Genomic DNA, 13,721 nt, shown 5'->3' on the forward strand with positions numbered 1-13,721 from the left:
GTCGCGGGCTGCCGAGGCCGGATGTGGATCCGCTCTGCTGCAGGGGCGGCTGCTTCTTGGGCGTCTGAATTTCTCCCACCACCAGTGAAAGTGCTGAGCTTTAGTTGAGGTATATCAATAATCTGCAACACACTGGAAACCAACCCCCTGGTTCTCCTTTGTTTCCCCTTTCTAAACCACGGTGGGGGACATCCAAACGCTCGAAGCAAAGACCAGAGCCCAACAGCTTTGCCTTCCAGATGATCACTTCTCCAATGGCTTTGCCTTCCAGATGATCTCTTCTCCAACAGCTTTGCCTTCCAGGTGATCCCTTCTCCAATGGCTTTGCCTTCCAGATGCCTTCTCCAATGGCTTTGCCTTCCAGATGATCCCTTCTCCAACAGCTTTGCCTTCCAGATGATCTCTTCTCCAATGGCTTTGCCTTCCAGATGATCTCTTCTCCAACAGCTTTGCCTTCCAGATGATCCCTTCTCCAATGGCTTTGCCTTCCAGATGCCTTCTCCAATGGCTTTGCCTTCCAGATGATCCCTTCTCCAACAGCTTTGCCTTCCAGATGATCCCTTCTCCAATGGCTTTGCCTTCCAGATGATCTCTTCTCCAATGGCTTTGCCTTCCAGATGATCCCTTCTCCAACAGCTTTGCCTTCCAGATGATCTCTTCTCCAATGGCTTTGCCTTCCAGATGATCTCTTCTCCAATGGCTTTGCCTTCCAGATGATCCCTTCTCCAACAGCTTTGCCTTCCAGATGATCTCTTCTCCAATGGCTTTGCCTTCCAGATGATCTCTTCTCCAATGGCTTTGCCTTCCAGATGCCTCCTCCAATGGCTTTGCCTTCCAGATGATCCCTTCTCCAACAGCTTTGCCTTCCAGATGATCTCTTCTCCAATGGCTTTGCCTTCCAGATGATCCCTTCTCCAACGGCTTTGCCTTCCAGATGATCCCTTCTCCAACGGCTTTGCCTTCCAGATGCCTCCTCCAATGGCTTTGCCTTCCAGATGCCTCCTCCAATGGCTTTGCCTTCCAGATGTCTCCTCCAATGGCTTTGCCTTCCAGATGTCTCCTCCAATGGCTTTGCCTTCCAGATGCCTCCTTCAACAGCTTTGCCTTCCAGATGCCTTCTCCCCCCCTGCCCCAGGACTCCCATCCCATCCCCGCAGCCGGCAGCCTATACCACTAATCAGCTGGAGTAACGGCATTTCCATCAGCCAAAGAGAGATCTTCACAATAAGAACAAGTTTTTGGCCTAGCACAAGCTCTCCTACAGCTAAACCTGTACCTAATCCCACCGAGAACAGAAACCAGGGTTAATACAGTAAATGCTGCTGTTAGTTACCATCCGAGTCTCACATGAGTTTTCTTCACGTCTCAGAACATTTAGTAGATTGCTTGTTAAGAGGGGAGAAATAATTCATACAGGAACAATAGTTAAATACGGACCTTGGAGTTACTAAGTACAGTAGTTTCTCTTTTACAAATTATAGTAGTGCCACCGTGCTGGAGAGCACAGTGACACGACGGCAAGGAAAGCAGAGACTGGCTTTTATGACACTATTTACAGATTTTCCATTTAAAAAACTGCCGAGTTGGATTAAATATAAGTATAGAACATTTCTCCCATATACAAACTCTTGTTAGCTGATTAATTATTAAGGTGCTCAGAAGTGTGGATGAAAACAGAAGTTACAGTAGATCAGTTGTGTTCGTGTCTATTTACAAACCGCGCTCAGTTGCCTGCTGACACCAGCATCTTCCAAAGAAGCAGAGTGGCCAGTTACGTGTCTAACGCCACAGCAACTGCTGTTTTCTTCACAGCATCTTTGTCAGAAGGTAAAATAGTAGCATTTCATTCCTTTTTTAATTAGCAAAGGTGGGTGCCCTTGCTGAGTCTGCGTAGCTGGTGGTGCCAGGCAGCATCACACCGTGAGACACCCTGTTTCTAGCTCTCGACAGAATTTGCTGATCTGCTGGGCCTCAGACAGGACCCGCAGCACCGGGTTCTTCCACTGAAACGCATCATGCGGGGCCTCCTAAGCCCTTGGAGAGCTCCGGTCTACCCCGTGCAACAGGAGGGAGAATTTACGCGCAAGGAACCAAACAAGAATGCGCTTAGCACAAATTTTGTCTTCCAATCAGAAAAAATAAAACAAAATCCCAAGTGGCCCGTATTTTGTAGGTCGAATTCTTGCCCCATTAACATTCTTGAAGAGTTCTTTTCTGTCTGATGGCCAAACTCTACCTCTAGTTCCATTCTCTGCTGACTCCGTACCGCCTGTACTCACACAGGTGCCTCAGAGGAGCTCAAAGTTTGGCGTTTTGGGAACCCGTCAAACCAGGAGGGTATCTGACCATAATGAAAATGCTGATTTTGTCCTCGTCATTTTAAGATGCTATAGAAAAAGAAAGGAAAAGAAGTTGATTTGACTTCTGTTTGTAAACTTACCATGTACTGTCAACTTTCCCTCGTACATTTAAGTTTCAAACAGGTCCCAGAGATTGCAAGGCAAGAGTGTTAAGGCAGTATAAGAAACTCAGTATTTCATTCACACCTCTTGATTCCCTTAAAGGTATTTCTAAGGCATCAAAAGGGGCATGTGGTTTGTGCTTGCCTTTTCAGAAAAAGGCATTCGGTATAGCATAAAAAACAGATGCTCAATGACAGACAGAAGCCACTTGGCCCCGGGCAATGGCCACACCATCAGAGAGAGGAACAGGGAGATACAGCGGGGTTTCCCGGGTCTGGGTTCCTCACCATCGCTCTTTCTGGTACACCTCTGTTTGTACAATCTCACTGGGGTGCTCAGATATGCAGGCCCCGTTGATGTCACTGAGCTTGTTGTCTGGAAGATCCTCGGGTTTTGTGCAAAGTTTCAGTGCCCTGGAGATGAAGACATCCAAGTCAAACTCAGGGTCTGTTTCAGTGTTCACCTCCGTGGGTTCTTTGTGGAGATGGTGAGGAGAAGATGGCAGGCTCCGTTCCTGAATCTCCGGAAGAGGACTGGCACACTCGAGACCCACCTGCGTGCTCTTCACCCACTGAGCAATCTCCAGAAAGAGGTTGGATGGTTCTTCTTCCAGAGAGAGCTCAGCTGCGGGTGCTATGGTTGCTCTTTTCCAGTGGGATAAATCTAAAATCAGCTTGGGCTCTGAGTAATGATGGGGCTTATTGTCTCTCCACAGCAATTTGTCCAAGTAGGAAGGTGACCCCACTTTGTAATCACATGATTTCCCACAATCGGCATCAAATACTCGGTCCATGGATGAGTGGGAGAGCTCCAAGAACCTCTCCGAGCTGCTCTGGGAGTATTTCCGTGGATCAACTTGTGCTTCTTCAGCGATGGATTCTGACCCCGCCCGGGGATCCCGCTGAACCTCATCCATGTCGTGATATTTATCGTGTCTCCATTCCAAATCGGAGGAGAGGCTCACGTGATACCTGTGAAAGACACGCTGCTATTAGACATGGCTTCGTTACAAACAGCGGTGCTCAAACACATACACACGCTGCTGCTGCTATTTTTACCTTTTTCTTGCTAATATGCCGCTTACCTACAGATCTTTATGTTCTTATTCCTATTAGGGACCTTTTTTGTGTGTGTTAAAAAAGGCAGGGGGAGTGAGTAATTTATCAAGAGTCAGAAAGGACCGGTAGTGGGAATAAAAACCCAACAACCAAACCAACTGGCCCCTTTATTTAGCCCTTCATCACCTTCCCTCCACTTGGGTTTAAAATGTGATTAATACTATTAATAATCAAACTGTCCTTCAGCCCACAGACAAGCACCCGCAGTGTGAGCGCTCCTTGTTTGTCGCCATAAAAGTAAAAAAAGATGAGTTTAAATCCCCACTGAGATGGGACAGCACTAGTTTACTCTCATGTCGTGGACCAAGAGCATCCCTGAAGGGTCACCTTGGTAAGTAACAGTTTCTCAAGCCAGTTGAACTCCCTTGATTGCAATTACCCCAACAACACCCATTTTTAGCCATGGTTGTCAAAGTGACATCTAATTTACTGCCTCCTAACCAAGCTGCCTTTAAAAGCTGTGTTACCCCAGGTATTGGGATATGTCCCAGTATTGGAAGTGTGGGAAAAGCAAAACGACAAAAAATCTGCAAAACACCTGTTTCCTTAACACGTGGTGCCCAGAACAAACACAGAACGGGATGAAGATCCAGTGATTTGTGTTGCCGTGGCACCAAGGAGGAAGGCGAAGTGAGGTGGAGGCCGCGTGGTCCCGTTCTTCCCCTTTTCTCAAGGAACATTTGACACAACTACGCAGATTTATCTCCTGCTCTTCCCCTTCTCTCAAAAACTGTTTTGCACAACTCTGCGGACCTTATCTCTCACTCTTCCTCTTCTCCCACAAAACCAGCACACACCTTGCACCGAGCAATGTGCTGTGTCATTACTCAAGAAACAATGGCTTGACCACAGTCCCACCCTCTCACACATAAACACTTAGATAAATACTACCCTGAGTTTGTATTTAACTTGGAGGGATGATAATCTGATACCAAATTGGAGGGACAGATCGATGGGTTTGTGCTCCTCCCCCCAACAAGGGACACCTTTTGGTAAGATTTGGGCCTTTGGCTACGCCAAGAGATTACCCGGCAATTAAGTGTGTGTGATTGCAATTTTTTTTTCTGTGTAGAGCTATAGAGCCAACCTGCAGTTTGTGCATTTATCGTAGGCAATCTCAAAGAATCTGTAGATGTTGCATAAGAATAAACCGTATTATTCATGACCCTGATTGCTTCTCTTGAATGCAACCAGATCTACAGCACATGGACTGTTTGTGCATCTGGTGTCAGGCCTATAGTCACGGCCATAATTGGCATAACTCTTAAAAGATAAGTCCAACCACCCCCAGCCCCTCTAATCTGAAGGGGTGGAGAGTTTGGAGGACATGTCTTATGAGGAGCAGCTGAGGGAACTGGGGGGGTTTAGTGTGGAGAAGAGGAGGCTGAGGGGAGACCTCATGGCCCTCTACAACTCCCTGAAAGGGGGGTGCAGAGAGGGGGGATGAGTCTCTTGAGCCAAGGAACCAGCGCCAGGCCAAGAGGGAATGGCCTCAAGCTGCGCCAGGGCAGGGTCAGACTGGCTCTTAGGAAGGATTTCTTTGCAGAAGGGGTTGTTGGGCGTTGGAATGGGCTGCCCAGGGCAGGGGGGGAGTCCCCATCCCTGGAGGGGTTGAAGAGTCGGGTTGACCCAGCGCTGAGGGATGTGGTGGAGTTGGGAACGGTCAGTGTGAGGTTCATGGTTGGACTGGAGGAGCTTCAAGGGCTTTTCCAACCCAGATGATTCTGGGATTCTGTAATCTATGAGGACTGGCTAGAATGCAAGGGGATTCATCTCTTACCAAATTATTACCTTAAATGCAACACCCAGCAATGAAATGCTCTTCAGGTGTCCCACAACACCCAGACAAAATCATTTCCTGTCTCTAAAACACTCGGTTTGTGTTGCAAAATTTACAGCCCTATTGCAAATGTCCCCAGCTGGGCAGCAGGACCGAGAGTCTAGGTCCCACCTCTTGTGTCACACCAAGAAATGTAAAAGCCATGAGATCAAAGGGTGACAAGGTGACCTCCAGCAACTGATTTGCTGCTTTGGGGACTTTAACCAGCAGGGATACACTGAAGATAAATATCCTGAGAAAAGCCTCCAGCTTTCCTCTTTACCTAATTCACCTTGTTGTCCCACCTAGGCTCCACCCTGCTACTTGTTCACCCAAGAGTTTAATAGTAGTGAAGAGGAGGGATTTCTTTAGATTATTTTTTCAATGCTGGTGAAATATAGCAGATAAGAAGGCGAGGGGATTTAACTGCTATGCAGCGAGGGACAATGTTGCAGATATCCTCAGCCAGCTCACCCTGCTCAGCTAGAAGGAGCTCTATAGAAAAGTGAACCTAGTTAATTCTTATCTACTTATTTCGTCCTATCTGCTCCGGTACTGGGACTGGCCTTCCAGATGCCTCCTCACTGGGGTGATCCTCTAGGACATGAGACCTCAGCTCAAGGCTTTGATCTGCTCTAAACTTCCTCTATGGCTTTCAGCAACCCATTTAAAAGTCAACATAATTATGGATTTTTTAAAGACCCTAGATCTGTTACCTCTGGGGCTTATGCACCTTGAGAAGTGATAAATATAGAGCTCCAAATCAGGCCCAGGCCCTAAAAGGTACAAGAATTACATTATTTTATAACTTGTATTATAGGGACAGAAGGAAGAACTGTAGCGTCACTTAAATAGATGTAACTCAGCTGAAGACAATATAGGCTGTGAATAAAACCAAGAGCAGAAAGATACTTGGTAACTGGAACGTGCAGACTCAACATCTACTCCCTGTGGAAAACAATGATGAACCTCTCGTTGGTTTCAGCAAGGTGCCAGCTTGGGCTAGAATTACAATATGGCATAAAAAAGGAAAAGCAGGTGTGTTTTGTGGGTCTGGAACATGTGTGACTGAACCCAATCACGAGCAGGTCAGAGACTCAGCAGTCAAGCTCTGCCTAAAGAATTTAAGCCGTAGCTGGTCTCTGGCCCAGCCTCGGGTACCGTACCTGTCCCAGTTAGACATCTGGCTCTGATTGGCTTCCATCAGTAAAATATCATCAATCTCATCCTCAATCCGGAACGGATGCTGAGACACCGGTTCATCCTCGGGGCAGGAATAGGGACTCATGTAAGGATGCTGCAGACCCATCTCAGCCGTTAATCGATCCATAGGGTTAAATGTCAGTATTTTCTCTAGAAAATCAATAGCTGTGAAGCAGAGAGAAACAAGCTCATTAATTCCTCAAAAGCAATACCAGCTTCCTTTCCAGGATGAGCTTCGTGAACCACAGAATCATCTGGGTTGGAAAAGCCCTTGAAGCTCCTCCAGCCCAACCATGAACCTCACACTGACCGTTCCCAACTCCACCAGATCCCTCAGCGCTGGGTCAACCCGACTCTTCAACCCCTCCAGGGATGGGGACTCCCCCCCTGCCCTGGGCAGCCCATTCCAACGCCCAACAGCCCCTTCTGCAAAGAAATCCTTCCTAAGAGCCAGTCTGACCCTGCCCTGGCGCAGCTTGAGGCCATTCCCTCTTGGCCTGGCGCTGGTTCCTTGGCTCAAGAGACTCATCCCCCTTCTCTGCACCCTCCTTTCAGGGAGTTGTAGAGGGCCATGAGGTCTCCCCTCAGCCTCCTCTTCTCCACACTAAACCCCCCCAGTTCCCTCAGCCGCTCCCCATCACACCTGTGCTCCAGACCCTGCACCAGCTCCGTTGCCCTTCTCTGGACACGCTCGAGCCATTCAGTGCCCCCATCACAAATCCCCCATCACAAATCCTGTCAAAGTGAGGAATGAATTAAAGGTCACATCCCGTTTGCACCTAAAACGGGCACTTTGTGTCCTTGCTGCATCCATCTTACCCCCCCGCCCCGGGAGCTGTGTGCTTGCAGCAGAGCAATCCTGCAGCCCGCAGGTGTCGCATCATCTCGCACAGCAGGAGAACTGACGGCGAGAGCATCACCCTCTCCCCGCAGCAGCGTATACGTGTTATACCCAGTGCTGCGATCCCTGGCCGGACACTAAGCTCGTACCCCCAAAAAGACCTTTGGACAGTGTCGGGATTTGATTCCACGCTCTCAGATCCCTTCGACCAGCACTTTGTGTTTCAGATAACTGATTTCACATCTTCACGCGCAACTAAGCGGGATTAGATTTAAAGTGCAGTTTTTAAATTTTTCATCGTGACCAACACAATGAAATAATTTTACCCGTTAATATTTAAAGAATTCCGAGTGCCTAAAATTATTTTAGAGAGGCTGTGGTGCGTGAACTCTTTCTACAATGACAAAGGAGGAAATTAAGTGCAAATAAAGTGATTAGAATTAAATTTAAACGTAGAGGGATTGTTGCGATTTCTTTGATGATTCTTTTTACTGAGGTTATGTGAAAAGACCAAATCCTGTCATTGAAAATGTTGCTTATTCAGTTGATTCTTGGTGCGTGGAAGAATCCCTTAGAGATTAAATAATACAAATAGGAATATGCCTTTCTTCAGTTACAACGTTCGCATCATACCTTCAGAAATATCCCCATGAAAGATGTAATTGTGTGAATGGAACAAAATCTTTAGGGGCAAAAATCACTCAGCAGAAAGGGCGGGCCATACCTATTGCCTCAGTGCTTAAACATTAACCAATATCCAATTGTCTCCCGCGAGATTATTTCGTTGCTTGGACCAATTAAGTAGGAAGGAATCAATAGCTTCATAAGGTCACTGACTATGGGCAAGAAGCATGGTGGAAGGATGTATTACGAGTTATATATTATGATATATTATGGGTCAGAGCAGCAGGAAAATGTCGATGAATTATGTGAGGGGTGCAGGTGACCTTTCTTCCCACAGTATCAACAGGGAATAAATCCATTCCTGCTTGCCAGAGACTGACGTAGTCCCTGGGTAACCCAGGCTGACGGGTATCGCACTGCCAAGCCCACGTAGTGGATGTTTTATAACAAAGATTTACACCAGCGAACATAAAGCCGGGCTCAGTCTTGATGTCTTCCCAAAGGCCAGGCCCACCAGCCTGGTTTAAGCCTTGGAAGGAGCTCAGAAGAGCTGATGTGCCCTGGTCCACGCCGCTCAGCTCTGGCTGCTGCCCTGCAAGCTCTCACTGCCTATAGAGCGGCTCTGGGCAGTTCAGGTCCAAAAGCCTGTGGTTTGCAGCCCCCTCGCAACAACACACTGCTGATTTTTTTTTTTTAAGCCAAAGAAGGGAAGTGGCTGAAGTGGAATTCAAGCTGTGACAGCCCGATGTGAGCAATGTCCAAGCCTCAGAGCACTTGGACAACGTTTCTGCCTGTAGCGACCATCTCACAGCGTTCAGATATTTGTGAAGTAAAAGCACTGATTTTGTTGTACTATACAATTGCGTTCATGCAAAAAGCACAGCAAGAAAATAAATGAAAATAAAGAAAATTAAAAAGAAATAAAGAAAATAAAAAGGCTCGAAAATAACCTCTGGGCTGAACTCTCACTTCCAGCTCAAGAAGAGGCACAGGAAGGCAGGGATGCACCTTGAAAGTGTCTTGGAATATTCTTGGAAGATTATTTCACCCTTATTTCTGTATGAGCTTGTAAGGAACTGAAGGAATTGATCCCTCAAACATTCATCGACACAGAAAACCTCAAGGACCAGCTGTGGCCTTTGGATTAGTCTAAGGAAGGTCACCCAAGGAAGAGGGAGTGTATGGAAGGATGCACCCCCCACTCCCTTGTGGTTGCATCGACAGACTCCTGAGATAAACCTCAAAGGGGGGAAAACTGGACTGAGTGAAACCAAATGATTCCCTCAAGCACAAGGACCGCGAATCACTGGCTCTGTTGTTTAAGCTCAATACTTTGTGGCTCTGCTGTGCAAGCCAGACACCATGCAGGCCTTGCTAATGACTTCGCCCCTTCGCCACTGAAGAGGTAACAAGAACTGGTAAGAGGTGAGCATTTCTGGGATGACTGATAAGAAGCATGAAGTCAGCAAAAATCTTTGGGAACAGAGGAAAGACCAAAGGTGGGCAGGGTGAGTACAACCACCAACTCAATTGGAAGCCCTGCTCCACCTTTTTCCTTGTCTTTCATGCAAATGAGTTGGTGGAATCCCTGCCCCTCCTTGTCTAATATGCAGATCAGCTGATAAAATGAACTTAAAAGGGGACAGAAACTTTGCTGGGTGTGCACCCACCACCCGGGATTACCCAACCTGAGACAACGCTGGATCCAGGGGTGGTGATCCAGATCTTTGACTCTTTCTCTTCTTCCTTTTTCTCTCCTTTCCTCTCTTTTCTTTCTTATAGATTTATAAGAGACCCCATTGCTTATTATCCTTTTCCAAGTTTAAATTATTTTCTACCTCAAATAAAACACTTTAACCGGTCGTTTGGTGTCGTTTCACCTTAATTTAACCCGAGGGGATCACAGAACTGTTGAGATTCTCTGGGCTCCCACTCCGGGTGGTGCCACGTGAGCTACCGATGGGACCACACAGTGCAAACCCCCAGATATCTGAATCCCCTTCACCAGCATTCGTGCACTTGGCTTTAGAGGCTAATTCCTGAGACCCCCCGGGGGAAAATAGGCGTGAGAACACGGCAGCTGAGGGATGTTCCAGGAGAAGGACGTTGACGAAGCCGACGGGCACTACGGTACCTTCGCTGTCCACTTCGGGGAGCAGCTTGCGCAGCGGTTTCCTCACTTCCCAGGTGCTGTTGATGAAGGTGGGCATCACTTTGAGCAGCTCCTCTTTGTCTTCCTCGTGGATAACGGGGATTGTCTCCAGAATAAGTTGCATCTGTTCCAGCTCGTGACCCCCTAAACGGGCAGAAAACAGGCAACGAGATGAGATCCATGCCCTGGGTGGAGCCCCCACCACCCCCAATCCCCCTTTTTATAAACTAAGTTAAATTTAGTAAAATTTAACTCAGTTAAATCGGGGTGGGGGTAGTATTATCAGCCACCCCTCTGAAATGAGCACAGCAGCACACGGAGTGACCGCTCCGGCGTGTCCGAGGCAGAGCTGAAGGTGAGGTGCCTCCACCTGCACCCACACAGGCTGGGCAGCCCCCCAAGCCCCCATCCCTCCCTCTGCCGCTCATGTCAGTGGGACTCCCAGTTGGGTCACTTCATTTTAAGGGTGAAAAGAGTTAATCTAGATGATTTGTCCTCCTGGGATATCACCCTGAGGCTGTCAGGGTGAGCAGAAACTGCACCCAGCTGAAATTATGGAGGTGGGGGTTATTACCCATCGGTGGGCTCCATCCTGCGTGATGGAAGGTGATGAATATCAGCTCTAACGGTCCCAAAACCAACAGCTCTCTTTAAGCAACACTTAAAGCTGGGTTTATTCACAACCCCAAAAGAAACATCCCAGCTCACGTGGCTGCAGCCGGGCAGGGCAGTGCCCGATGCCGTCACCACGTGTCCCTGCCCCACGCTGTGCCGAGAAGCAAAGCTCCCCCTGTGCAGCGGTGACAAAAAGCTCTGCCACAAGGCCAACGATAACAAGAAGATCTTGAACCCAGCTCCAAGGGTTCCAAAGCTTCAGCTTTAAATGAATGCAAGTGCTCAAACTCTGCGTTCGCCCGATGGGAAAGGCTGGGCACCAAGCTGGCTTGGTGGGCATCAAGTCAAGGCTCTGATGGTGACACTCACAACCACTACGAGCAATCATATATTTTTAATCCTTTTCCTTCAGGCCATATTTATCTACTCATCCCTAAGCCCCAGCTCAGGACTGGCTACCTGTCAGTGAGAAGAGAGAAGCGTCAGTGGAGCGGAGCCAACCGCCTCATTAATGAACATTAATCTCATTCTTTAGTGCACTATTGGATGTGACCAAGAGCTCCATGGCTGATTTCCAGCTTCCTACATGTACAGAGAAGGAGACTGGCAGAAATACCGAGTTGTGCTATTGATTTTCTGTCTGCCAGAAGCACTGGTTATAAATATTCTGTCATTAGAGGCAGGACTATCCATTAAGACAATGAGCTGGCTGGGGCAGACAAACCAATGGGGATTTTTGGGCTACCAAGTCCCTGCTGTCCAAGTCATGGAATTCTGGCTGCTCCACTGGCAAGCAGCACCCAGCTGATCCACGGCAAGAAGAGTGAACCTCATTTATGGGAGGGAGGGTGGCGAAGTCAACTCGTAGGGGGATGGTGGAGACCACTGCTGGCTTCACGCCCTCACAGAATCACAGAATCACAATCTAGGTTGGAAAAGACCTTGAAGCTCCTCCAGTCCAACCATGAACCTCACCCTGACCGTTCCCAACTCCACCAGATCCCTCAGCGCTGGGTCAACCCGACTCTTCAACCCCTCCAGGGATGGGGACTCCCCCCCTGCCCTGGGCAGCCCATTCCAACGCCCAACAACCCCTTCTGCAAAGAAATCCTTCCTAAGAGCCAGTCTGACCCTGCCCTGGCACAGCTTGAGGCCATTCCCTCTTGTCCTGGTGCATGTTCCTTGGCTCAAGAGACTCATCCCCCCTCTCTGCACCCTCCTTTCAGGGAGTTGGAGAGGGCCATGAGGTCTCCCCTCAGCCTCCTCTTCTCCACACTAAACCCCCCCAGTTCCCTCAGCCGCTCCTCTTTGTTGTTTTTTTTTTTTTTTAATCCCTTTGGAGGTCCCTGCCACCTTGCAGGGGCTGTCCTCCCCCAGTCTAGAGCTCCCTGTGGGTCTGTGTGAGGTTTCCAGACTCCCATTCAAGGAGCTGACCCTAAACACACCCCTGCTGGGCAAAGGGTATGTCCAAACGTTGAGGTTGGGAAAGAGTCTCCATCCATCATGGGCTCATCACTCCAACAAGGTTTGGTTCAATGCAGTCGTGGCCACTTTCACCCCAAATGGCAGAGGTCCGAGCCACGACACGGCAATGAACTTAACCGCAAAGCAACACTGCCATTAGCACAGCTGGTCACCTTCACACCACGTATCCGCTCAGAGAAAAGCCTCAGAAGAAGATAAAGCAATAAGAAAAGCAAAGAAGACAAAGGAACACCCTCCCAATACCAATCCAGGTCATCTAGAGGTTCGCAGCATGGCTCCAGGAGAAACTAAAAATGACCATTGGGAAGCAAACACCTTGTTAGAGAGGTTAATTCCCAAATTATGATAAAAATTTCAGGGTATTGGAAGTCACAAAGGCTTCGTGGCTGTTCTACTCTCAGTGCAGCTCCAGCCACTGCTCCCTGAAGGTACCTGGCAGCTGAAAAGCACCGTGTTTAGTCACACAAAGAAGCTGCTAATGCAACGCTGGAAGCCTTGAATTACAGCTCTCAGGAACCCAATTCTCCACCATTATCCTCTATTTATGTAATTCCTAGGGACCTTCTGAAGGCATTAATTCCTGAAAAGGAAAACAGACAGAATAAACGCAACGTGCTGTTGTTACCCGAGGAGAGAATGAGGAGCTCTGCGTCCTGTCTTGGAAAAGGGAACCCTTCCCCAGGTCCTGGGTGAGCACCCAAGCCCTGCCAGTGAAATCCTCTGGGAGGAAGCACTGATCCCGTGGGAAAAACCACCGCCCCACTTCCTAGCTCTTGGTGATGGGCACAGTCCCACCAGTGAACCCCACAGACAGCTTTTCTTTTTCTATTTTCTCTTGCTTCCACTGGCGATGCTTTCGGACACACTTCGGCGGCAGAAGGTGGAAAAGTCACCAAGTGGGGAGCTTCAGTTAAGGCTGCTCCTCTCTTTTTTCCATGCTGCTTCTGGTGGGGAGCTCTCTAAAGGTCTATGACGCAGATTTTAGCTGTTGGAGACGTGCTACGCTCCTGTGAGCTTTGGGTTAGTCAAATTTCATGTGCCCTCCCGAGGCTTTGCCAAACCCAAAGCCTCTCCTGCCACCGGGGCTGTGGGCAGGGCAGGGGGGCTGGGGATCCTTCTCTGCTGGGTGTTCACAGAATCACAGAATCATCTTGGTTGGAAAAGCCCTTGAAGATCCTCCAGTCCAACCATGAACCTCACACTGACCGTTCCCAACTCCACCAGATCCCTCAGCGCTGGGTCAACCTGACTCTTCAACCCCTCCAGGGATGGGGACTCCCCCCCTGCCCTGGGCAGCCCATTCCAACGCCCAACAACCCCTTCTGCAAAGAAATCCTTCCTAAGAGCCAGTCTGACCCTGCCCTGGCGCAGCTTGAGGCCATTCCCTCCTGGCCTGGCGCTT

General features: G+C 48.7%; 1 protein-coding gene across 3 annotated transcripts in view; it reads right to left on the bottom strand.

Annotated features, from left to right (window-relative positions):
* Positions 1–1,005: 1,005 nt before the first annotated feature.
* LOC141917801 (mitogen-activated protein kinase 4-like) overlaps positions 1,006–13,721 on the bottom strand; it is a 55,987-nt gene continuing 43,271 nt past the window's right edge. For all 3 annotated transcript variants that reach the window (XM_074811336.1, XM_074811333.1, XM_074811335.1), the window contains 4 exons: positions 10,202–10,363; positions 6,566–6,767; positions 2,750–3,433; positions 1,006–2,387 (listed from right to left, as the gene is read on the bottom strand). In XM_074811336.1, coding sequence (XP_074667437.1) covers positions 2,375–2,387; positions 2,750–3,433; positions 6,566–6,767; positions 10,202–10,363 — 1,061 coding nt within the window. In that variant the 3' untranslated portion in view covers positions 1,006–2,374. The remainder of the gene's footprint in view (positions 2,388–2,749; positions 3,434–6,565; positions 6,768–10,201; positions 10,364–13,721) is intronic.

The sequence above is a fragment of the Strix aluco genome, chromosome W (assembly GCF_031877795.1).
Source record: "Strix aluco isolate bStrAlu1 chromosome W, bStrAlu1.hap1, whole genome shotgun sequence".
Taxonomy (NCBI): domain Eukaryota; kingdom Metazoa; phylum Chordata; class Aves; order Strigiformes; family Strigidae; genus Strix; species Strix aluco.